The sequence below is a fragment of the Delphinapterus leucas genome, chromosome 1 (assembly GCF_059928025.1).
Source record: "Delphinapterus leucas isolate spDelLeu-1000000601 "Yukka" chromosome 1, BTC_Dleu_Yukka2, whole genome shotgun sequence".
Classification (NCBI taxonomy): domain Eukaryota; kingdom Metazoa; phylum Chordata; class Mammalia; order Artiodactyla; family Monodontidae; genus Delphinapterus; species Delphinapterus leucas.
In genome coordinates this window covers 177,698,982-177,723,918 of record NC_143129.1, presented here as the reverse complement: position 1 = coordinate 177,723,918, position 24,937 = coordinate 177,698,982, and the positions used below count along the sequence as shown (strand labels likewise).

Below are 24,937 nucleotides of genomic sequence, written 5' to 3'. Positions count from 1 at the left end.
ACAGCTGTCCCTTCCCTCATTCTTTCTCTCTGACATCCCCATGGGTTCCTGAGGGTCCAGCTGCTCCCTTTGGGATCCTCCTGCACCCCATCTGGCCCTCCTTGCCCCTCAGCCCAGCCCTGGGAGCTGAGGAGGCATCCACAGCCTCTCCAGCTGGAGAAGGGGGCTCTGGATCCAAGCCGGGAGCCCGTGGACCTTGGGCCTTCAGCAGCAGGGAGTAGCTGGGACCCTCATGCCTCCCCTACCTCTAAGCAGGGCCGCCGGAGTGCCCCCTAACTCCCCCTGTCACAGCCATTTCTGAAGGGGTGGCCGTGCTGGCTTAGGGCTGACCATGTCCCCACAGGTGCAAGTCTCCTACTTCGGGCTGCAGAAGGCTGCCCTGGGCCACAGCGTACTCTACCTCACTGGCACCGGTAAGTCCCACCTCCCTGGCTCCTCTGTACATCCACCCCTCCATGCTGGCTGCTTGAGGGTCTTAGGGGAGCCCCCAAGTGCAAGGCCCATGGACATCTTCCTCCCCTATCGAGGAGCTTGGCTTCTTCAGAGGTGGTTCATCCACTCTAGAGCCTCAGGGGTGGAGTCCCGGCCATACTTAGGGCCATAAGAATCTGGAAACTGCACTGCCCATGGGTCACCAGCTAGACGAACAATAGGCCTCCTTCATCCAGAGTCTGCCTATCACACTCACTGGAAATTCAAGACATCACTAAACCATGGAGAGCCACATGCTACCTTGGGCCAGACCCCGGCAGCTGGCCCTGAGAACTGCAGAACCAGCACCTAGAACCTCAGGCCTGATCCCGACCTCCAGAGTCAGGGCCCCCAGGAGCTAGCAATTCAGCCCACATAGATGAGTCAAAAATTCAAGAGCCAGAGCCTTGGGTCCCTCCAACACCCAGAAGCACACGGGGCTGCCACAAGGGCCTCTCAGGTGTTGGGTGTGGTCCCCAGAACAGGGCTTCCTGGTTCCCAAGGGCTTGTGGAGGGGCCGAAGCTTGCCCCGACCTGGACGTTATGGTGCGAGGGTGGGCCTGGGGAGCCCTGTTGTCCCTCTACATCTCTTTGCAGACATCTCCCTCGACGTCGACACGGGCCGCACGGGCAAGGTGAAGAGGAGCCACGGCGACAAGGTGGGACTCTCCTGGTTACCCCAAGATGGCAGAGTTGACAGGCAAACCTGGGGGTGGTCCTGGGGAGCAGTGGGCTCTTCCTCCAGAAGGGTGATGGATTCCTAGGGTCTGTGGTATCCAACAGTATAGGGAAGCCATCTGAGGACTCCCAAATCAGCATGAATGGGCCTTAACTTACACTGTGTGATCAACATGCTGTGTGACTCCTGGAAAACAGCTTACCCTCTCTGGGTCTCTCTTGTGCCACCTTAGAACTGGGATTAGTTCTTTTTCTTGAGGCCTTTTCTATTTCCTGGGCTGTATTTGGACCCCCAAGCATGGTAGGTGACTTGTCAAGTGACTGACAGATCCTGAAGAGTGAGGACGAAGATGGGGTGGGCTCAAGGCATTATCCCACCGGATGTATCTGAAAGCCATCCTGGGAGGGTAGAAGATATGATTTGCAGGGAAAGACCCCACAGAGGAAGCCTGAATCATATAGAAGACTTTGTGGACAAGATGGGGTAGGGCTGCCACGGATGGCTGAGCAGAGTGCTCACTGCACAAGGTTGCTTGGGCAAGGTGGCGGGTGGGACCTATGATATAAATCATGTCTTGGGCCCCGGTACAGAGAAGCATCTACCCAGAGGGGTGAACAAGAGTGCCATATAAGTTAGCAGTGGTCCTGTGAGGTCCCCCAGACCCAAGTTTGTATCCCATCTATGTGACTTGGGGTTCACACCCCAGAGCCTCTTTTCCCTCTTCTGTGAAATGGGGAAAATAAGCCCTGCCTTGCAGAGTCTGGTGGGGATAAAGTAGAAGCACGTCAGGAAGGGGACTTCCCTGGTGGTCCAGTGGGTAAGACTCTGCACTCCCAATGCAGGGGGCCTTGGGTTCCAACCCTGGTCGAGGAACTAGATCCCACATGCATGCTGCAACTAAGAGTCCGCATGCCGCAAATAAGAAGTATGTATGCTGCAACTAAAGATCCCACGTGCCGCAACAAAGATCCTGTGTGCCGCAACTAAGACCCAGCACAGCCAAAATAAATAAGCAAATAAATTAAAAGAAAAAAAGAGAAGCACATCAGGAAGAGCTTTGCTCACAGAGGCAGGGTTCCAGCCATCTTCCCCACCTCTCTGCTCAGACTATCTTGCAGGGCCTGCAGGATCTCAAGTGAAAGTCAGAGAAAACTGTGGGACAGGCCCCAGGAGAGGACTGGCATGGGGAGAGTCTCCCAGGAATTCTCCAGCCCCATCAAGGTCAGGGTGAGGCAGTCTTAGTCTGCTGGCCGGACCAAAGCTCAGCAGACTGGCAAAGGCCATTTCTGGGTTTGGCGCCATCACCCTTCCTCTTCCAGTCTGATGGCTGGGAGGAGCTGTTGTTCAAGTTGTTCACTGCACAAGCGTGGAGTGGCTCTGGGTGTAGGGACCTGGAACTCCATTCCCCAAATCTATGATCCCTCTATAAATCTTTAAGCAAACCCAGAATACAAAAGTCTCCAAGTTAACAAAGCAGACAGCTCTAGCCATGTCCAGAACCCCTTCTCAGAGACCCCTGGGTCCCACTGATCCTAAGGCCTCTTGCTTTGCCACAGAAAACCTGGCGCTGGGGCCCTGAGGGCTATGGGGCTGTCCTGCTGGTGAACTGTGACCGGGATAGTTTCTGGTCCAGGGAGATCGACCTCACCAGCACCCAGCTGACATCACTGGATGGTGAGCAACAGAAGGGGTGTATGGCGTTGTCCAGGGTGAAGGTGTGGGATGGAGCAAGATTGTCTCATGGGCACCCCTCTCTCCAGACCTGCAGGACATGGCCCCAATGGTGCTGAGCTGCGATGGCCCTGATGAGCTCTTTGACAGCCACAAGCTGGTCTTGAACGTGCCGTTTTCTGATTCCAGGAGAATGGGGGTCTTCTGCGCTAGGGGTGAGTGGCCTGGAGGGATCTCTTCCCTCCCTGCTCCATCTTCTGCTTCCCAAACCATTCTTCTCTTATCCACCTCTCTCCCTCCTTCCATCATCATTTTGTAACTCTCACTACCACTTACAAACAGCCACTCCATCAGGACACGACATATCGCCCAAGAAAGAGGTTCCCAAACTAGACCCATTTTACAGAGGGGAAAACTGAGGCTCAGACATGTGAATTCACTGCCCTAAGGTCACACAACCAGTTGGGGATGGAGCAAGCATTCAAAGCCAGTCTCTTGGGCGCCAAAGCCCCTCTTTCCACTACCCTTGCCCTTTCTCCTGAGCCCATCCTTCCTCTGGTCGGTTAGCATGGAATGAGTTCTTGATGTAAAACAGCAGTGTCCAGGCTGGGTGGGGTGGAGGCAGGGACTAGCAAAGCTGAGGCCCAGGCTTGCCTTCAGAATCCAGTTGTTCTGACAGTTTATTAATCAAAGTCTGTGGATTAAAAAAAAAAAAAAAAAAAAAAACCTGGCAGAAACACTAATCCTTAACCCTGAGGTGCCCTTACTCATTTTCATAAATCACAAGAGACCTCTCCTGCCCCTTCCTTCTTCCTCTTCATCCTCCTCTGTTCAAACTGACTCAGAACTTGTCCCAGCTAAATGAGCCTGGCAGGGACCAGAATGTCCCAATGGTGGAAGGTTACCCAGGAGTCCAGCTTGGAAACACTTACTGTGATACCAGAACATAAGCAAAGTCTCCGTAAGTGAGGTGACAACATTTCATGCTGTAAGAGCGTGCCAGGGTGGCACTTCCCAGACAACCCTCAGGGGAGGGGAAAAGGCTACGGGCCAGAACTACTATGTGCCAGGTGATTTTTTTAAAAACTTGAGATGAAATTCACATAACGTAAAATTAACCATTTTATTTTATTTATTTTTTTATAAATTTATTTATTTTTGGCTGCCTTGGGTCTTTGTTGAGGGGCGCAGGCTTTCTCTAGTTGCGGTGAGTGGGGGCTACTCTTCGTTGTGGTGAGCGGGCTTCTCACTGCAGTGGTTTCTCTTGTTGCAGAGCACGGGCTCTAGGCGCGTGGGCTTCAGTATTTGTGGCACGTGGGCTCAGTAGCTGTGGTGCACAGGCTTAGTTGCTCCACGGCATGTGGGATCTTCCCGGACCAGGGCCCAAACCTGTGTCCCCTGCATTGGCAGGCGGATTCTTAGCCTCTGCACCACCGGGGGAGTCCCCAAATTAACCATTTTAAAGTGAACAATTCAGTGACATTGAGTACATTCTCAATGTTGGGTAACTACCACAAAATTTCTAGCTCTAAGACATTTTCATCACCCCCAAATAAAGGCCTGTACTTATTAGCAGTCACTCCCCATCCCCCAACCCCCAGCCCTAGGCAACAGCTAATCTGTTTTCTGTCCCTATGGATGTACCTATTCTGTGCATCTCGTACAAATAGAATGATACGATATGAGGCCTTTTGTGTCGGGCTTCTTTCACTTAGTATAATGTCAAGGTTCATCTGCGCTGTCGCATGTATCAATACTTCATTCCTTTTTATGGATGAATAACATGCCAGCATATGGACATACTACATTTTGTTTATCCATTCATCCGTTGATGGACATTTAGGTTGTTTTCATCTTTTGTGCCAGCTGCTTTTACTTCCTTATCTAGTTTAAAGCTTACGCTGACCGCATGAGAAATGTAATATTAGCCCATTTTACAGATGAGGAACTGAGGCTCAGAGGGGTTGAGTCATTGAGCTGAGGTCACACAGCTTGCCCATGGCAGAGCTGGAGGAGTCCAAGTAGATCTAACACAAAGGTGGTTCTGCCTCTACATTCCTGGCCTTGGGTTTCCTGTCCTCACATCCTCGCAGCCCCACACCCCTGTCCCAGCACTGGGCCCCCAGTGCTGACTCTGGTTCCCCCTAGGTGGGAATTCTCTCTCAGACTACAAGCAGGTGCTGGGGCCCCAGCATCTGTACTACGAAGTGGAGCGGCGTCCGGGGGAACGGGAGATCAGCTTCTACGTGGAGGGGCTCACCTTTCCCGACGCTGATTTCTTGGGGCTGGTCTCTCTCAGCGTCAGCCTGGTGGACACCAAGGTATGTATGGCGCTGGGGGCCATGATAGGGGATGAGGGGCTTCAGGGACCAGCATGGAGGCTCCAGGACTGGGAGGCTGGGGGCTGCAGGGTCTTGAAGCCTGATGGGGCTCCCTGCAGGGCCCACTGAGTCCTCATTTTCCCCCCAGACCCTGCCTGAGGTGCCCTACTTCACAGACACCGTGACCTTCCGCATGGCCCCCTGGATCATGACCCCCAACACCCAGTGCCCCCTGGAGCTGTATGTGTGCAGGTGAGGCCTCGCCCCTCCTGCAGCTCTCCCACCATCTCTGGACTCATAGAGATAGGGACAGAATGCCGTACCAGGCTTGGCCCTGCACTCATACTGGACGGATTCATTGCAGGCACCCACGGACACAAGCTGGGAACAGGATAGCAGCAGGCTGGCTTGGGCCTGTCAGCCCCACCTGCTCTGAGCAGCTAAGGCCCTGGCTGAGGTCAATGACTCAAGTCCAGCATACCTGCCCTACCGTGTCCTGCATGTAGCAGCCCCAGAACATCTAGGATTTATTCCAGGCAGTGGGGCCAGGCCCCGTTCAGACTGCTAGCAGCTGCAGGAGACCCAGCCTTGCTCAGATGTGGGTGTGCTCCTGGGCCTGCAGAGAACTCGGGACCCCAACTCCAAGCTCCTCTGTGAGCCCTGGCCCAACCCGGGTCCCTGGTCCTTCTGCCATCTCTCAGAATCCTTGTCAGGCGCCTTGATGGGCAGGTGAGCCTGGATTGGCAAGGCTACTCCGGGCCTCTGCATCAGAGGTCGGACCACTGGAAAGGGCCATAGATGACTTGGAACATAAGTCAAAAGGCCAGGAAGGGTGTGGCCAAACAGGTTTGCTCTGCTGAGCTGGGCCCAGGTGTTCAGAAGGGAACTCTTTCTTTCTGTTTGCTCACTAACACCACCCTGACTCTTTTGTTTAGGCCAGTTGTGAGAAACAGGAGGAGATGGGGCTACCTGCCCCCTCACTACCACCTTAACCAGTGAGATTCAGTCCCCAGTCACCTTCTCCAGGACTTATGGTGCCCTGCCTTTGGGCTCCACAGCCCCGGGCCTGTCCCTCCCCTTGCACCTGCCCCCTGATGTGATCTGGGGACATTATTTGTCTCTGTCATTAGCCCATGAATCTCTCTAGTGCAGACACTGGGTTTGAACCCCTGTGCCCAGGGTCCACTCGGAGCCTAGCACAGACCGCACCAAGGCCACCCCATCTATCCCCTGCCTCCCGGCCCTGAGGCCAAGGCCACAGTCAGCAGTCATTATTTCGCTCCCCTCTCCCTCTGTTTTGCAGTGTCTTAGACTCCCATGGCTCAAATGAGAAGTTTCTGAAAGACATATCTGACCTGGTGTTGAAAGCCAACTGCAAGCTGATCGTCTGCCCTTGGACTGAGAATCGGAATGACCGCTGGATCCAGGTGGGTGCGGGAGCAATCCCGGGAGAGGAGGGCAGCCCGGGAGGCTTGAACCCCGTCCTTTACACTGGATTTGGGAAAGCTGGCCTGCGCAGGCTCCTACTGGCCTCCGTTTCCCTAGAGAAGCCAGGCCGGCCTGGGTGCCAGGACTTAGGGTGGGGGGCATGCAGTCTAGGGGAACGCCCCCCCCCCCGCCACTGCCTGCGTCGCCCCAGTGTCTCCTGCTTCCCTCCAAGTGCTCTGGTCCCAGGCAGAGTCCTCCTCTGGCTGTGGTCCTGAGAGGCCTCACTCCACCTCTGTTCCCTGGTCCCTGCACCCTCCAGGTCTTGGGGAAGATCCACTGTCCTGCCCTGCCCCGCCCCGGGCCTGGGGGGATTAACCCATTCTTAATACTATATTGAGGCAGTCACTGTGGTCTTTCTCTCTCCCCTCCCAGGACGAGATGGAGTTTGGCTACATCGAGGCTCCTCACAAATCCTTCCCAGTGGTCTTTGACTCCCCCCGAGACAGAGGCCTGAAGTATTTCCCTTATAAGAGGATCCTGGTATGCGGCAAAGGGCAGAGTGGGGAAACCGTGGGTGGCTCCTCCTATAGGATTCTCCAGTCAGTCTTGCATGGTCCTAGTCCTTTAGGGGCTACAAAAGGACACAGGTGGTGGGTTCTGGCAAATGGGGAGTTAGTGGGAGGTTTGGGAGGAATATGTAAATGAAATGCAAATCTCACGCAAATCACCCCTGTTCTGGGAGGGACAGGCCAGTAAAGTCCTCCTTGGGGTCCTTCCTTTCCCCCAAGGGGGAGTGAACAAAGGAGTCAGCTCTGGGGAAACTAAACTGCCTTTTGAGGGCAACGCACCCTTAGCGAGCCCTCATGGCTCTTGCTTTTGTGAGCCAGGTCCTCTCTTCAGGTAACGAATGTTTTCTGAACGCCTACTGTGTGCCAGGCACAATGCTGCTTCTACACACAGGAGGGCGACAGGAGCCACTCCAGCAGCCGTGTCCTGAGTTCCAGGCCCTCTCTCCTAGCTTTACACAGTTGCTCATTTAATCCACGTGGATTCCTATGGATAAGTATGGATATCCATACTCCTATGGATATTATTATTCCCTCTTTACTGAGGCTCAGAGAGGTTAAGCAACTTACCCAAGGCCACACAGCTAGTTCGCAGTGGCACCAAAACCAGAGGGGCTGCCTCCACGGCCCCTGAACTTTACCGTCAGGCTAACCTGCCTTCTGAGGTGGGTCCGGGTCCCAGAACTCACGTCTCTGCCCGTTTACTGGCCCCTGTCCCCCGCCTCCAGGACAATGCCAGGGTCTGGTGGGGGATATGATGGGGAAGGTCCAGGAACTCATGGGCACACAGAGAAGGGACATTTACCCCAGCCTGGAGGGATCAGGGAAGAGTCCCTGGGGAGGTGACAGTGAGCTCTGTGGGGTGAGCCTGCATCAACAAAGGGCCTGACCCCAAGCCCTGGGCTTGACCTGGCCAGCGCCTTTTCCACTGCTCTCTGCTCTGTCTTTATCATTTCCTTCCTTCTACTTTCTTTAGGTTTAATTTGCTGTTCCTTTCCTAGCTGGAAACGGAAGCTAAGATTTTTCAACCCTGTCTCTTCTTAATATATGTGTTTAGAGCTGCGGCAATTCCCTAGAAGTGCAGCTTTACCGGCATCCCCTCAAGTTTTAACGTGCTGTGTGGTTTTTACCTTTCACTTCAAAATACTGTGTAACCTCCCCTTTGATTTCTTCTTTGACCCGTGGGTTCTTTAGAAGTATGTTGCCTCATTTCCAAACAGTCAGGGATTTTCTAGTTATTGTTCTGTTATTGGCTTCGGCTTTAACAGCACAAGGCTCAGGGCACCGGGAGGATGTGTGAAAAGCGAATAGTGGTTGTTTTTCAGGGAGTGGGATTCCCCCAGAAGCACCCCTCGCTCCCCTGCCCCAAGAGCTGTCTCTTCCTTTTCTAACTGACGGTTAGAGCTCACGATGGTTTTCCCCTAGGGTCCCGACTTTGGATATGTAATCCGGGAAACGCAGTTCGCTGGTGTTTCTGGCCTTGACTCCTTCGGCAACCTGGACATCAGCCCTCCAGTCACAGTGGAGGGCAAGGAGTACCCCCTGGGCCGAATTCTCATTGGCAGCAGCTTCCCCAAGTGAGAAACCAGGGCAGGAGGGTGGTGGAGGTCACGGGAGGGCCCGGGGGACCCAAGGCAGCATCCACTCTCCAACACCCCCTGCCTCCACCGCAAACACAATTCTCCAGTCTGAAAAGTGGTCTTAAGTTCCTGCATGGAATCCTAGAATAGAGTCCTAGAATCACAGATCACAGGAAAGATCACAGAATCTTAGGAAAAAAACAAACTATTGGCCCACGGTCTTTTGCCCTGCCTAGTATTTATGAGCATAATTCGTCACCAACATTAAATATACATATATCAGGAGGCTTCATATAAAAAGCCAGATTTCTGACTTCTTTTGAAACATCAGAAGAGCGGGGAGGTCACGTGTAATCCAGGGCAGAAGTAGGAGTTGGATCCGTTGACCTCTCCAGTGAGGAAATCGAAATAGCTTTTGTCCTGGCAACAGCTAGAAAGGGTGCAGCCGTCACCACAAGGCTGCAGGTCACGATACCAGGGTGACGGAGGTAACTTGACAGGTGCTGTCATCTAGGAGGAAACAAGGTATTTAGGGTTTAGGGCTCAGAGAGATGACAGCATCAGCTAAATCTCCCTAGTGGGCCCCCACCCAGCCTGTGGGCAGCCGAAGAACGGGGTGTGGAGCACAGGGATCCTAGTGCGATCCCCTGCTTCCTGCCTAAAGATTAAGCCCACCCCAGGCCCTGGAGGTTGCCTTCTGGTTTGTGTGGGGTTGGCATGGAGCCCAGGCGTGACCCAGCTTGCGTCCCCAAGCCCTGGCTATCTGGTCTTGGGCCCAGAGGAGCCAGGCAGTCCTGGGAAGGTTACCCAGGCTCATGTGGTGACCTTGGTAGCCTCATGGCTCTGGATCAGGTGAGGTGAGGCTTCCTGGCACCAACCCCAGGCATGAAGCTGGGTGCCCAGGCTGGGTACCCGGGGCTGAGGTTGGCCAGGACAAGAGGAGTGCACTCACCTTGCTGCCGACTCATGTGCAGAACTACTCTGGGGCTGGATCCTGCCCACAGCTCTGGGGGCAGAAGGGCCTTGGGACCGCTGGGCAGTCATTCTGTGCTTCCAGGAGGGATCCAGGAGGAACGAGCACAGGCTTTGATATCTAACGGATTTGGGTTCAAGTCCTGCCTCTGCCACTTATTGGCCACATGATTTGGGGTACATCATCTAACTAGTGCCTACCACAGGGCCTGGAACATAGTAGGTGCTTGATTAATTCATTTAGAAATATTTATTGCATGCCTACCATGTGCCAGGCACTGATGAAGGTACTAGGGATACATCGGGTGACAAAGATACATTATTAAATGGGCAAATTATTTTATACGTCATCCCTCAGTGTCCTCCTCAGTGAAATGGGCTTATAAAAAACCCCTGTCCTAGCTGTATAATAGCCGTTACTGGGGATAAAGGATTCACGTTAACCAACTTCCGAATGCTTGGGTATTACTTAGCTGGACCGCTGGCTGTGGATGTGCCTTGAAGTAGGTTGGAACTCAACGGATAAAAGTTATTGATCACCTACATGCCATGAACATGGCGCTTTACCCAGGTTACCTCCATTAATTCTTACAACAGCCCTATGAGGTTGAGATGACTATTATCCCCATTTTACAGATGAGGAAGTTGAGGCTTAGATAAATGAAGTGAATGCACTAATTCATGCATTCATTTATCAATTCAATAACTATTTATTGAGACTTCCTATATGCCAGGTTCGGGGCCTCGTGCTGGGGATAAAAGAAATGTGCTGGAAAATTCCAAGCTCAGAGCAAGGACCCCGGATGGGAACGTGTGGGGGGTCTCTAGCAGAGCTGGGCCTCACTCCATTGGCTATTGTGTTGAAAACCAGGAACAAAGCTCTTGGTAGACAGATGGAACCCTGAGGCTCAGGGAGGGGCAGCTACTGCCTAGGACCACACAGCAAGTTAGGGGAATAGTCAGAATTCAGATCTCCTCCTTGGACCCCGAATTAAAATTTAACATCCAGGCTGCTGTCCTGTGTTCCTGTCTTGGCTTCTGACCTTAGCAGTGAACAAAACAACCTACATACATCCTAGCAGAGAGAAACAGACAATAAGCAAACATAATAAATAAGTAAATCATCTAGTATGTTAGGTAAAAGAAGCGTTGGTGAGAGGCTGACATTTCCCTGAAGGAGATGAGACAGTTAAAGATGTGGCTAATTGGGAGGAAGATGTGCAAGGGAGTAGAAACAACTAGTGCAAAGGCTCTGAGGCAGGAGCGTGCTGGAGACATTAGAGGAACAGCAAGGAGGCCATTGGGTCTGGAGCAGAGGGAACAAGGGGGTGTGGGGGGATGAGGTCAGAGAGCTTGGTCCGGCAGAGTTCAGATCATGACATGGACCTGTCATTTTTACGTACATAATAGGGTTATCATGGGGATTAAACAAGACACCCAGTGTGAGGAGCCTCAGGCAGGCACACAGCAGGTGCTCAGCAAATGCCCCCTCTTTTCTCTACTATCTTGGGTTCTCCAAGCTCTGCTCCCCACATTTAAAACGATCTTGGAACAATTCTGCCTCCTGGTGGCAGCTTTGATGTGACTCAGAGACCACGTCTGATGCTTCTCAAGGCTGGGGTCATCTGGTCCATTCCCCTGCCTCCAGGCAGAGGGCTGCAGAGTCCCAAGGAGGGACTTAAAATAACAGAAACTAAAATATTAAATATTAAAATATTATATTAAAATAAACAGAAATACAAGAAAAATATTTTCCACATTCCCATCCCCTGAATCAAATCAGTGTTGCCTTGTGTCACTGCTTGTTGGGTCTCCCTTCTAGTTTTGTTGTTATATAGACTGTGGACTCTTACACAGCTGTTCAAAAGCCTTAATATCATTCACAAATATTTTTGAGCAGCTATTCTATAAGAGGTGCTGGGGATACAGCAGTGAACCTAGAGAAAAATCCCAGCCCTCCTGGAGCTTACATTCTAGTGGGCTGCCAGGCAATAAACAAGATATCAAGTATGCCAAATAGTACCAAATGCTGTAAAGAAGAATAATGCTGGGAAAGGAGTTGAGGGGTGGTTGTTATTTCCAAAGTCCACATAGAGAAAGAGGTGACGTTTGAGTTAAACCTGAGGAAAGTGAGGGACATGGGGGGCAACACTGGACTAAACACGATGTGGGGCGGCTTGCCAGCTCCCAGTCATGTTTTGAACAAAAAGCTTGGTGCCTTGGGTAAAGAGTCAACCTCTCTGAGTCCCAGGAATTGAGATGAGCGTCTTCAGTTCCCTTTGGCAGATGGAGGGCTCTCATTTGACTCTCTTCTGCAAGAAGGGGTGGCAGGACCTTTCTGGCCTTGGGGAGGATGCTTTAAGGTGAGGGAGGGACAGACTCTCTTGGGTGATACTCAGGATGGACAGCGAGTTCCTGGGAGCACTTGGGCGCTGGGGCCAGGAAGCAGGGACCAAAGAAGACCCATTCAGAGGGTTGACAGTGGGCAGGGAGGGGCTCAGGAAGTGCCTGCAGGGAACCAGCACACAACGCGCACGAGGTGACCCTGCTCTTTCCCTCCCTGGCCAGGTCTGGCGGGCGGCGAATGGCCAAGGTGGTGCGCGACTTCCTGAAGGCCCAGCAGGTGCAGGCGCCCGTGGAGCTCTACTCTGACTGGCTCTGGGTGGGCCACGTGGATGAGTTCCTGAGCTTTGTGCCCACCTCCGACCAAAAGGTACATCCCCTCTCCTCCTGCCTGAGCTACCTCTGCCCCTCCCTATCCTGATGGGTCAGGATAGGGCAAAGGCACCTGAAACTAGCTCACCACCTCGGTCCATAGAGAGCTTGGAGTCAGGGTACCCTCTGGGCCAGGTGGTGTTAATCGGGGGGGGGGGGGCTTCCTGGAGGAGGTCAGAGCCCAGGAGGGAACTCATTCGCTCACTTCTCATACACTCATTCTCACACTTACTGGGTGTTTGTTCTGATCCAGACCTCTCAGTCAAGACCCAGGACTGACACTGGTAATAATTGGAAACATTTACTGAGCACCTGTGAGATGTATGTGTTTTAATGCATTTAGTCCTCTAGCAACCCCATGAGGTGGGTACTATTATCATTTCCTCCATTTTATAAATAAGGAAAACGAGGCTCAGAAGGGCAATTAACTAGTAGGGTAAAATTCAGACCAAGACGGTGGGCTCTGGACCAGCAACGTTAACCACTCACCACCTTGCAGAGGCGATCAGGGAGGGTACAGCCCGCAGGGAGCAGGCAGCCCGGGAGGGAGGCCTCCTAGTGACCAGTGGTTGAGTTCCCTGGTGTACAAAGTGGGGAAGGGCTTCCAGGAAAAGAGAAGGTTATGGACAAAGGCCTGCAGGTGTGAACCGGCTTGGAGGATTCAGGGAGGTGCAGACAGTCCTTTGTGGCTGGTGGGAGGGATTGAGGGGGGCTGCCATGTGCAGTCTGGCCTCTGAACTCAGGCCCCTCCTGAGTTTGGGGTTTCCTGCATGGGGGGAGAACCTGTCCACTGAGCTGCTCTCCCATCCTCTGTGCCAGGGCTTCCGGCTGCTCCTGGCCAGCCCCAGCGCTTGCCTCAACCTGTTCCAAGAGAAGAAGGAGGAGGGCTACGGGGAGGCGGCCCAGTTTGACGGTGAGTGCCAGTGAACCCATCACCCTGGCAGACCATGCCCTCTCGTTGCCAGCCCTGGGCACTATTGATGCCTGACATGGCTGTGCTCTGCTTACAGGCCATTTGCCTGCCAGCTCTCAGCTCAGAGTCCATCACTGATTTTCCCAACACCTTCATGTGGGAGCAAAGGATGAGGGCTCTCCCTTTCTTGGGCCAGGGATGGAAGCCTGGGTGGCCTCCTCCATACACTGGGTTGTTCCTGGCCGCACCCCAGGGGAAGAAAGGAACAGGAAGCCGTGAGCCTTCCCACGTGCCTGTCCGAACATGCACTTTCATGCTCTTGCCCAGTCAGATCGTTCACCCCCTTCTCCTTATCCCTTTTCCTAGAGGAGAAAACTGAGGCTCAGAGAGGGGAAGCGGCTTGCCCAGGGCTAAGCAGCAGGAAGCAGCAGGGCCAGGGGCTCAAGAGAGGGAGGGGTGAGAAGCCAGGAGGGTGGTCCGGGCCCCTCTGTGGACCTTCCTGGGGGAATCGACAGACCCTCCAAGGGCCTGGTTGGCCCCCTTGAGCACCTCCCCCTTCCCCACCAGGGATCGCAGCGTTCTCACCTGAGGAATGGAGCATTGGAAGGGGTGTGGCATAGCCTTCAACAAAGATAGACCTGGATTCAGATCCTGACCTTGCCACTTGCTGGCTATGAGATCAAAGATGCGTTCTGAACCTCTCAGTGCCTCCATTTCCTCTTCTCTGAATGCGGGGTGATAACTAACCTGACCTAGCATTGTTTTAGAGATCAGTAATAAATATAATAGGAGGCCCAGAGCATGGTGGGTGTTCAATAACGGTAGCTCTTCTGTTATTATTAGGCTCTGAGCTCAGGCGTCCCTTCCCAAGGAGTTTATAATCCATCACCAGGATTTACTTGCAGCCAGAGCTTGGTCCCATCAGGGTTTCCAGTCTCTGGCTTTCTCAGTCCTTGCTTCAGACCCTGGCGCTGAGGTGGGAGAAAAATCCTGGCCCGGATTTTAAAGCCCAGGCTTGAGGTGGCCCCAGGCAGTATTCCCTGAGCCGGCTGTGGTCTTCTTTCTCTTGCAGGGTTAAATCACCAGGTGAAGAGAAGCATTAATGAGATACTGGAAGACAGAATTCTCAGGAGTGACAACCTCTATGCACAGGTGAGGGGGGTGGAGGGTGAAGCAGCCCCAGGAACTGCCGGGGTGGGGGTGAGGGGTTCAGCCCTGCGCCTCTGACTCTCCTGGGGGCCGCTGAGACCTGTGGGTTGGGTAGGGCCCCTGCTCTTGGGAAACCCACAGTCTGATGGAAGAGACACAGCCGTGACAGCCCAGTGGGGGACATCTTGCCCCCATTCTGGGGAAATGATGGGTTTCAGCGGAAGTAGAATTGAGTTCCCCGAGAAGTCTGGGGAGATGGGAGAGATGTGGTGGGGAAATGGGGCCCTGTAGGGGCGAGGGCTGGGGTGCGTGAGAATCAGGGTGACCTGGTGAGGAGATGAGGTGGAAGGAGGTCCCAGGAAGGGGCGGAGCTAATGCCTGCCACGTGCCTGGTGTAGGCCTGGCATGGAGTCCTACTCAGTAGACGGGAGGAGGCCCCATGCTTCTCCCCAGTGGTGCCGGACGCTTTTCTCCTAAACAGCTGAGCTGGGCAGAAGCATAAGCCCGGCTCTGGTTGGGACAGTGTGTGGTGACAGCAAGCACTTTTGCAACCAGAAGCTGCCTGGATCCAAACCCCAGGTCCACTACTTCCTAGCTCTGTGACCTTGGGCAGGTCACTTGAGCCTCAGTTTCCCCATCTGCAGTAGCAATGGCACAAAGCTGTTATGAGGATCAAACAAGCCAAGGGGTGCACAGGGCCCGACACGTAGCAGGTGCTCAGAAACGTTGGATCCTTCCTGGCTCCCTGGGTACCTGTGCCCCTCCTCCCACCCTCAGAGATGCATTGACTGGAACCGGGAGGTGCTGAAGCAAGAACTGGGCCTGACTGAGCGGGACATCGTGGACATCCCCCAGCTCTTTTACCTGAAGGACTCCCACGCAGAAGCCTTCTTCCCCGACATGGTGAGAGCGTGGAGGGAGGACGGGTCATTTCCATCCTTGGTGCCTGGCGGGGTCCTGCTGGGTGGTCAGTTGGGGGTCCAGAGGAGAAGCCGTCCCTATCCAGGGGCAGACTGGCAAGGAGGCTGGGACGGGCCCTGCGGACCTCGCCAGTGTTTGCTTTTTGGGGCAGATATAGAAAATCTCCATCGGTGGTTCCCAACCAGGGTGATTTCTCCTCCCCCCACCCCCGCCCTGGGCACTTTGATTGCCACACGAGGAGGGTGCTACTGGCATCTAGTGGGTGGAGGCCACGGATGCTGCTAAACATCCTACAGTGCACAGGGCAGCCCCACAACTAAGGCCTTTCCCTCCCTCAAAGTGGAAAATGGAAGCGTGGTTTGGTTCCAATGTTTCGAGCTTTCGCTTCTGGGTCTCAGCTGCCTGTTCTGCTCCCCAGGCTGGCACCCCACTGTCTGCTCCCCAGAGGCATCCTGAGTTGGGCAGGGGTGGCAGCTGCCACCCTGGCTGTCATTAACTCAGGCACCTGACAAGCAGATGAGCAGATGTGATCTCACCAGTGTGGCCCCTGGGAGGGGTCTGAGCGATGCTATTGGCACAGCCCTGCCCATAGCGCCCAGTAACCCCTTGGGAAAGGATGTCGGGGCATTGGCAGCAGTGAGGGGTGGTTCCCTAGGATGGGAGACCCTCCCTCTTCAGCCTGGGGCCTTGACTCGAATCCCTGTCATTGGACCAGCCAGTGAATCCTGGGGTCCTGATTGGAGGCCAGTGTGTAGGGTTGGGCTTCCCCCGCCAGGGTCGCATTCACTCCTGACCCCTCGCTGTGAGGCCCCTGCAGAGACCTCGCAGGCAGGGCTTCACAACCTTGGTTCTACCGATACTTGGGGCTAAAGAATCTTTTGCTCTGGGGGTTGCCCTGTGCATCGTAGGATGGTTGCAAAATGCCTGGAGGCAAGATCGCCCTGGTTGAGAACCACTGCTCTAGGGTAGTGCTGTCAGAACTTTCTCGGGTGATGGAAATGTTCTACATCTGTGCAATGTGACGTGGCCGCCGCCACATGCGGCTACTGAGCGCTTCAAATGTGGCCAGTGTGACTGAGGAACGGAAGTTTTACTTTCACTTTAACGTCAGCAGCCACATGTGGCGGACGGCTACCGTATCAGACAGTGAAGCTCTAAGGGGTGACCTGCCTCCGGTTCTGACTGAGCGTGGGGGAAGGCCCATGACCGTGGTCAGCCCTGGGCTGTGGCCCTGCCCTCCCCTACTGGGAGCCCCTCCCCAACACACAGCCCTCCGTGGGAATCTCTCAGCTTCAGACCAGGCCCAGCTAGAGGATCCCAGCATGTTCTCACTGGAGAGTCCTTAGGGAACACTCAGTTAACCCTCATTCGTCAGAAGGGGAAAGAGGCCCTCGGAGGAGAGTGGTTGACTTGCCTGAGGTCTCCAGCGAGCAAATGGACCGACCTCCAGTCTCCTGGGTCCTCGTCTAGGAGGAGGCAAAGCCAGGCCAGCAATGGTCCTGAATACCGCTCTCTGTTCCTCTCCCTGCCCTTTGTCCCTCTGTGTGCCCCCACTCCCACCATGTTCTGGCCCATTAGTGGGCAACCAAGCAGGTCAGGGCCAAGGCCATGTGACTGACCCCCACAGGACCCTCCAGCTCCATGTTGGTCCCAGCCGTGGATGGCCCTGCGGGGCAGACTTGAGGGTGAGGGGCTGGGGCATGGAGAGTGTAAGGGCAGCCCACCCAACACTGAGATGACCCAGTGAGTCAGAGTGTCCCCTCTGAACACCAAGGACAGCTCCTCTGGCCATCTACTGGGCAAGAAGTTACCTCTAAGAAGCCTCCATACCCTGCACTGGGCAGACTTCCCTTCCCTGGTGTTAGGGCCCCCTGCCAGGTCCCCCAGCCAGGGAAGCAGAAGTGTCATTGGAGATAAACCCAGGTGCCCCCAAGGACTCCCAGCCCCTTGCCCCAACTCCTTAGCACCCCAGGCAGCCACAGTGCTACACTCTGGCAGAGTAGAAAGAGCACGAGTTTTGGCATGAGTCAGACCTGAGTCAAATTTCAGTCTCCCTGTTCTCTGGCTGTGTGGCCTTAATTATATTACTTAACCAGTCCACGCTATGGCCTCGGAGGGAGGCTGTGAGGTTTACGGATGCGATATCTGGCACGTAGAAGATGCTCAATAAACGGTAACAATTATCAGGGCTTCCAGGAACGGTTGAGCTTGGTGTGTACTGCACAAATAAATGCACCACACCTGTGACATTCACACCGTGGACCTTGTAGATGGATACATTTGCTGTACAAGTTTTTGGCAGATAACGGTAAAATCTTGTTCTAACGAAGTCATTATAATCTACTTTTCTGATAGGTGGAGGAAAGTGTTGGAGGAAGGGGTGACTTTTATTTATATGAAGTTCCCATGTATGTTACTGGCAGCCCTGCCTGTTATTAATCCTCTCTTCCAACTACGGATCTATGTCTTTTCTGCTTCCATAGACCTTAGCTCTTGAGCGAGTGCCAGCCTTAGTGGCCCGGAGATGCTGGCAAAGATGGGACAGGCCCTGGGGATGGGTCCGCCAGAGCCAGAACCCAGAAGGGGCCGCAGGTGTAGAGCATCCCCAGCTAACCGGGTCTCTTTCTTGCCTTGTCTCTTCTACAGGTGAACATGGTGGTCTTAGGCAAGTACCTGGGCATCCCCAAACCCTACGGGCCCATAATCAACGGATGCTGCTGCTTGGAGGAGAAGGTACGGTCCCTTTTGGAGCCTCTGGGCCTCTGCTGTACCTTCATCGACGACTACTTGTCCTACCACAAGCTGTGTGGAGAGATCCACTGCGGCACCAACGTGCGCCGGAAGCCCTTTCCCTTCAAGTGGTGGCACATGGTGCCCTGAGCCTGCTCCCCACACGCCATCCTCTCTCCCCACCTGCCAGGGAATTCCGCCAGGATAAGGAACCTCCACCTGGCCTCCATCCTCTTGGGGGAGCCTTGGACGCTTCCCCCTGTGTGCCCGCAAGTGTGCTGGTCACCGTGGGTACCAGGATACAGGGATGGACACCGCACATCCTCACCTCTGGCGTGGCCTACAGGGCCTGGGGCCTGGGGTGAGAGCCCTGGGTCTAGGCCACCGGTGGCTCTTGTAAGACCGGAAGGGGGATTTGGGTCCCCTTTTTCCTTTTCTGGCTATCTTCTCCTTCAGGGAGCCCCCAGGCTGTGATCTCCTAGCACTCCTCAGCCATATTTATGTAGGCGAATAAGGGCAGGAAAACTCAGCATCTGATGGCCTGTTTCTTTTTTTTTTTTAAACATCTTTATTAGAGTATAATTGCTTTACTGTTTTAAAAAGAAAAAGCAACAACCCCCCTTTAATACCTGACTCCCTCCTCAGAAGGGTGCCTGTTACCTGTTTGGAAAGCCTTTAATTACGCGTGCTGGCTGCTTCCGGCTCGCAAACGCTGAGAGGCCAAAGTGAGGCCCGAGGAGGGCGCACGGAGGAAGGCTGGGCAGGAGGCGAGGAGGCCAGGATGGCAGAGGAGGCTGAGGCACGGGGATAAAACCTGGGACCTGGCCTCTGCGCCCTAGGCCTCCCAGGCTTTAAGTTTTGGACTCTGGATGTGATGGGGTCTGGCTGTTCCAGATGCAGCAAGGAGAGGGGGCCTAGATGTTAGAAGCCGGTGGGGGGTCATTAGGTTATCTTTGAGGGTGGGGTTTAATTTCCTTTAATGGTCTTTCATTATTCCCCTTTGTTCTGCCGGCAGTGGGAGGGAAGGCTCTCCCAGTCTCTCTCAGCAACTCAGAGACCCTGCACGTAGCTTGGGTTTCACCTGTGAGTAAAGCCCTGTGGCAGGCCTGTGTCCCCTCCCACAGAAGGCAAGGCAGAGCTGCCACGGGAATTTAATAGCCTGGGCCCAGGTGAGGTCACCGGGACATGCACAGGCAAGCTGGCTTGGCCGGTGCAGGGCGAGAGGTGGCCCCTGCCCCAGACAAGCGTGGGCAGGAGGGAACCAGCCGGCCTTCCTCTCCCACAGCCTCTGGGCCTCTACCTTCTGGGTTTTCTCCCTGGCTCTCAGTGAGATTTAGATTGAGCCATCTGCCCTTAAACTCTATTAGCTGTGGAACACTTAGCCATCAGAGGCTACCACGGAGACCCAGCATGTGAAACTGATGAAAACGGAACTGCTCTGGTTTAAGGTGGCAGGGTTGGTGTACGAGGATCCTCCCCTTCCAGAAGGTTCTGGGGAGCCCCTTTTGCAAGCCCCTGGTCTAGCCTGTGCACTTTCTGCTCATAATCATGATGCCCCTTAGACTGAGCCAAGAGGAGAAGGGATCTTTTCGGCGGCCAAGGGTGTGCAGCTGGGGCTCCCCAGGGAAGGCGCTGCGGGTGGGAGGGGAGTGGCGTTGAGTGTGGGGAGCTCTGGAATTGCTGCTGGGCTGTTTGGGGGGGGGGTTGCTGATGTTCCCTCCGAGAATGTTCCAGGTGACTGGTCACCTTTCTGATTAATAAAAATGTCAACATGCATTTCTTCAAGTGGCTGCCTCCTTAGCTTCTGTTCTTTGGGCTGTGGGGAGGAGGGGAGGGAAGCGGGGGGAGAGGTGCTCTCAGTTCCACCCACAATGCTACCAGCTCCCTGGCTCAACTTCCACTGGCCATGGGCAGCTCCTACCCAGCTGGGAGAGCCCCCAGGGCCAGTGCCAGGCAGGCAGGCGGACGCAGCAGGATGGCTGGCCCACGCCTATTGCCGTGAGGCTGCCTGCCCTGCTGAGATGGCTATCGGGGGAGGGTGGGTCCTATCTCTTCATTCCTCTCCCTTCCCTGGTCTATCTCCTCCATCTCTCAGAGGGCAGGCAGGCTGGGCCCTATTGGCAGAGTGGGAGAGTCCCCAGCAGGACTGGTGCCCAGGGCCACAGGCCAATGTAATTCCCTCGAATTCCTGCCTCTAAAGCTACCAAGCTACCCAGCCTCAGTGGTCTGATTTCAGGGACCCGAAATTATCACCCCTCTCATCCTACACACTTGGTGCTGCCTCAGGTGGCTCCCCTGACACTCCCTCACTCACTCATTCACTTTATTTTAGATTTGTTGTGGACTAAGAGGCAAAAAGTTGCTGCCCATCAGTCATGGACACTTTAGTCTGAATGAACCACCAATCTCTTTCTAAAAGCCGGCATGTGGTAACTGGGGAGAAGTGAAAGCATGAGTCTACTTCCAAAGGGAGATCCAGGGCTCTGAGCTGGAGGCTATCCTGTCGCCATCACAGTGGGCCAGTGCCCAGAGGAATGCCCCTGCTTCTGTATCTGTTCCCCAGCTGTGCCCACAAACAGGCTATGGAGCCTGCCTGAGGCTTCCTCCTGAACTCTGACTCTTACCCAGAGCTGAGTCAGCCCCCGAGCCGTTTCACAGCCAAAAAAGTGAAGCTGTCCCTGGATCCAGCAGCCCAGCAGCTCTCCTTGAGAAGAACATCGTTACCAGAACCTGGGATATAGGGGTGCCAGTCTTAGAGTCTTGCTGAGATCCTTGAATTGGTGTGAATGCACTAGCCGGGGACTCCGGGGGAGCAGATATTGGTCCTCACCCTGCCTCAGATTGTCAGCATCACCGGGGAGGAGGGAGGAAACCTCTATTCAGCACCTTCTGAGCCTTGCTGGACAGGGTGTGTCCCACCATTATCTCTGCCAGGGCTGGTGAGTAGCCACATTTTCTACGGATGCGGACACCAAGGCTGCAAGGGAGGGGACACAGCTAGTGCCTGGTGGTCCCTGGGTCCAAACCTGAGACTCCTCTCCCCACAGCCCTCGCTCTTTCTGTTTCAGGTGGCTGAATGCCCCTCTGGGCTCAGTTTCCCCACCTAACGAGTGAGCCTTCCTACTCTGACATTCTAAGCTCCTCCTGGCCAGAGAGGGTTTTCACCCTTATCACTAACTCCTTCCAGAGGCTTTAGGCATCTAACAATAATAACAATAACAAAAACAACCATAATAAAAGAATACTGAGCTCCACACTAGAGCTCTACCCATGTTTTCCCCTTTAACCCTCATAACAACCATTTTTCAGATGCCAAAAGTGAGGCACAGAGCAATTAAGTGACTTGCCCCTGGTCACCCAGTCAGGGTGTAATTGAGGCAGGGCTGAAATCCAGTCCTGCCTGCAAAATCCATGCTCTTAAGAAAAAAGTTGGCGTTCCTCAAAGTGCCTCAAAATGCTATAGGGATGCTTGTAAAAAAAAAAGACTCCAGACACCAGGCTGCTTATCAAATTGGAGGCTGGGCCTGGGAATCTCCGTTTTCATCAGTTCCAAAATCAGGATAGAGAAACTCCCCACTAAAGCAATGATCTCTGAAAATGCAGAAAAAGGGGTGAAGAGGCTGAGTGTGGAAAGCAAGGAAGGTCCCCTGATCCATACCCTGCATCTCTGCACGCCCCCCAGGGTCCTGGTGCCTTGGCGAAGTACTTACTTGCTCCCCTTAAAGTGAGAAATTAACTCTCCCTGCGCCTGGGTGGGAGCAACAGGTTCATATGCAAATATTGGGTTCCTTCCAGCCAATCCTGAGCTCTTGGCTCTGGGAAGGGGCTGGGCTTCCAGGACTGGAGCCAATGAATTAGCACCTTGGGCTGGAAGGGAAAGGCCAAGGGCTTTTATTTATTTATTTATTTTTTAACATTTTTATTGGAGTATAATTGCTTTACAATGGTGTGTTAGTTTCCGCTGTATAACAAAGGCTTTTAAACCACATGCCAGGGGTTTTGTGGCCCAAGCCCAGCCCAAGGCTAGCATGTCTCTGCAGAGGATCCTGCGAGTGTCCCTGGAGCATCCCACCAGTGCCGTGTGTGTGGCTGGCGTGGAGACCCTCGTGGACATTTATGGGTAAGAGCCAGAAATCTGGGGGTTTGCAGGCCCCTGGTGCTGACCTCTTGGGCTCTCCTTGCGAGCTGTGTGGGGCTTCCTCAAGGCTCAGGCCTGACTTGGCTGCCCTCTCCTGAGCCTTGGCCTTGGCATAGCTGCCAATCGTGGAAGCTTGGGTCCTCGTCTTTCTCAGCCAGGCTTCTTAAAGAACCCCCGCTAGGGGGTGTTAAGTGTGGGAGACTGAATGGGGGTAGAGAGGCTTCTACTCACTAGATGCTGGTAGCACACCCCGACGTATGACAACCAAAAACATCTCCGAACGTTGCCAAGTGTGCCCTGGAGGGAAAATCACACCCTGATGAGAACCAGTGTCTCAGACTAAGACTTTAAAAATTGGAGTGAACTTAGAAGCAGAGATGGGGTTGGTCCCAGGGCATTAGATGACAGGGGGTGAGGAGCTGGTCATGGGAGGGAACCAAGTCTGGAGCAAGGCCTCCAAGCTAGTAGGAGGAGCTAAAGCCCAGTTGAGGGTGGGTGGGCAGTGAGGAGTGGGAAGGGGATTCAGCTGATCCTGAAGCAGGTGGCAGCCACAGAGGGGTGATGAGGGAGGAGGTGTACCTGTGCCGGCTGGCACCACCACCTCCTCCAGGGCTGTGTGCCCACGGCTGCCTCGTGCCCTGGCTTCCTCATGCCCATGGGGCAGATGTGTCTCTAGTTTGACCTGCCCCAGGAAGCCCGGGGGCTGGTTCCTTCCCTGCAGACCTTCCTAGAGGATGGAGGAAGGATTTGGGCCATGAGAGGCAAAGGCAGCAGTATCCTGGGGTGTTGTGGATAGATGGGCCACTTTGGGGTTTGCAAAGGAGCTGTGGGTGGGACAGTCACAGGGTGGGGGGTGGAGCCTCTGGCACCCTCACACGGGGGACCCTCGGGCCTCCAATGACCAGACCACATTGGGGATGGGGGAGAGCTCCTAGTTTGTTCTTTCACACATTCATCAAGTATTTGGGGGGGGGTCTATTGCGTGCCAGGCATGGGGACACAATGGTGAGCAAGCAGGCGTGGTCCCTGCCCTCTGAGAACCCTGTCCTGCAGTTCTAGCAGAGGCTGGACCACCTTGCAGGGGTGCTGTGGAAAGGATTCCTGTCTTGCAAGGGGAACGGGGCTGGACTAATTCTAAAGTCCCTTCCGGCTCGGAGATACAGTGATTTAGGAATCCTTGGTGCTCAGACTGTGGGCCAACAAGAGAAAGGGCACTGGGTGTGGTGGCTCAGTCCTGGCTCTGTGATCTAGCAGCTGTCTGGCCTTGGGAAAGTCACTTAATCTCTCAAGTCGCTCTTTCTTCGTCTATAGAATGAAGGTCGTCATAATATCAGCAATGATACTCAGAGGCTGCTCCATACCAGTCACTGCCCTAAAGGCTTAACATATGTTAACTGATGCTCACAGCCATTCTGTGAGATGGGTACTGTCTTCATCCCCATTGCAGAGTTGAGGAAACTGAGGCACAGAGAGGCTAAGTCACTTGCCCCATGTCACACAGCCAGTGAGGAGAGGCAGAGCCAGGATGCAGCCCGAGCACTTTGGCCTTCACTTCAAAGGGCTATTGGGACGATTGAATGAGATTGTGCATGTAGCGCACATAGGCGATGGCTGTCGTGTGAACGTTCGATTATGGTAACTGCTACCATTATAACCACCATCATCATCATTTTAAGTATCCTTCCTGGGTCTCTAGACAGCCTCAAGCGTCCCCAAACCTGCCATCCACAAGATGGCTGGGGAACAAACTCTGAGCTGTACTGGGAGAAGGAGGAAATGAGAAAAGAGAAATTAACACAGGCTGAGCAGTCAGGGCAGGCTTCCTGGAGAAAGGGCACCAACCAGAGCCTTGCAGGATGAGCAAGACCATTGGGGCTCTCTGATCACTAGTGGATTAAACCCTGTCTTCCTTCCTTCCACTGAGTTGGAGATGGCCCAGACTTGGTGAGGGGGTTTTGCTTTCCTGAATATGGATTCTTTTTTTTTTTTGCGGTACGCGGGCCTCTCAACGTTGTGGCCTCTCCCGTTGTGGAGCACAGGCTCCGGACGCGCAGGCTCAGCGGCCATGGCTCACGGGGCCCAGCCGCTCCGCGGCATGTGGGATCTTCCCAGACCGGGGCACGAACCCGTGTCCCCTGCATCGGCAGGCAGACTCTCAACCACTGCGCCACCAGGGAAGGCCCTGAATAGGGATTCTTAGGGAGGAGGGTAAGGAAGGGTAATACACAGGTATGCTGAGACACGCATCGGATGTGCAGCCAGGGTTGAGAACCGCTGCCCTAGCTGGAAGGGCAAACAGCTCACCCCTTGCTCAGCAGAGGTGGTCTAATAGAAAGAAAAGGCTTGGGGCACTGGGGGCCAGGAACCCTGAGTTTTGGCCCTAGCTCTTTCACCCTTTGCTATGTCATCTTGAGTAACTTTCTGCTCCTTCCTGGGCCTCAGTTTCCCCATAGGTACTCTGAGGAGGTTGGTGTAGAAGAGTGGATTTCAAGCTCTGCTCATGGAGGCCTCTGAGCCTCCTCCCTGATTTGACAAAGCACCTCCCCTTCTGTCTCTACCAGATTTTGTTTGCTGTAAAGCTCCAACCTGCCTGTGCAAAGAGCTGGGCTCTGGGAGGTGGACGCATCTTTAACTCTCTTAACTACTTGAACTTTGTAAAAAGTGTTTGTGACTGCCATTTTCC

General features: G+C 54.1%; 2 protein-coding genes across 4 annotated transcripts in view; both read left to right on the top strand.

Moving 5' to 3' along the window:
- Positions 1-19,901, top strand: part of PADI1 (peptidyl arginine deiminase 1) — a 33,984-nt gene extending 14,083 nt beyond the window's left edge. The window contains exons 3-16 of one of the 3 annotated variants that reach the window (XM_022552025.3): positions 344-413; positions 1,069-1,130; positions 2,707-2,824; positions 2,911-3,036; positions 4,970-5,142; positions 5,291-5,394; positions 6,446-6,569; positions 7,003-7,110; positions 8,562-8,713; positions 12,257-12,401; positions 13,223-13,316; positions 14,389-14,468; positions 15,243-15,368; positions 18,033-19,901. In XM_022552025.3, the coding sequence (XP_022407733.2) occupies positions 344-413; positions 1,069-1,130; positions 2,707-2,824; positions 2,911-3,036; positions 4,970-5,142; positions 5,291-5,394; positions 6,446-6,569; positions 7,003-7,110; positions 8,562-8,713; positions 12,257-12,401; positions 13,223-13,316; positions 14,389-14,468; positions 15,243-15,368; positions 18,033-18,266 (1,716 nt within the window). In that variant the 3' untranslated portion in view covers positions 18,267-19,901. Of the gene's footprint in view, positions 1-343; positions 414-1,068; positions 1,131-2,706; positions 2,825-2,910; positions 3,037-4,969; positions 5,143-5,290; positions 5,395-6,445; positions 6,570-7,002; positions 7,111-8,561; positions 8,714-12,256; positions 12,402-13,222; positions 13,317-14,388; positions 14,469-15,109; positions 15,369-18,032 lie in introns of those variants that run through there. The other 2 variants (XM_089900193.1, XM_089900199.1) reach the window with 2 other exon arrangements.
- Positions 19,902-19,997: 96 nt separating this feature from the next.
- Positions 19,998-24,937, top strand: part of PADI3 (peptidyl arginine deiminase 3) — a 46,671-nt gene continuing 41,731 nt past the window's right edge. The window contains 1 exon segment of the mRNA XM_089900208.1: positions 19,998-22,236. Within this exon segment, the coding sequence (XP_089756334.1) occupies positions 22,145-22,236 (92 nt within the window). The 5' untranslated portion in view covers positions 19,998-22,144.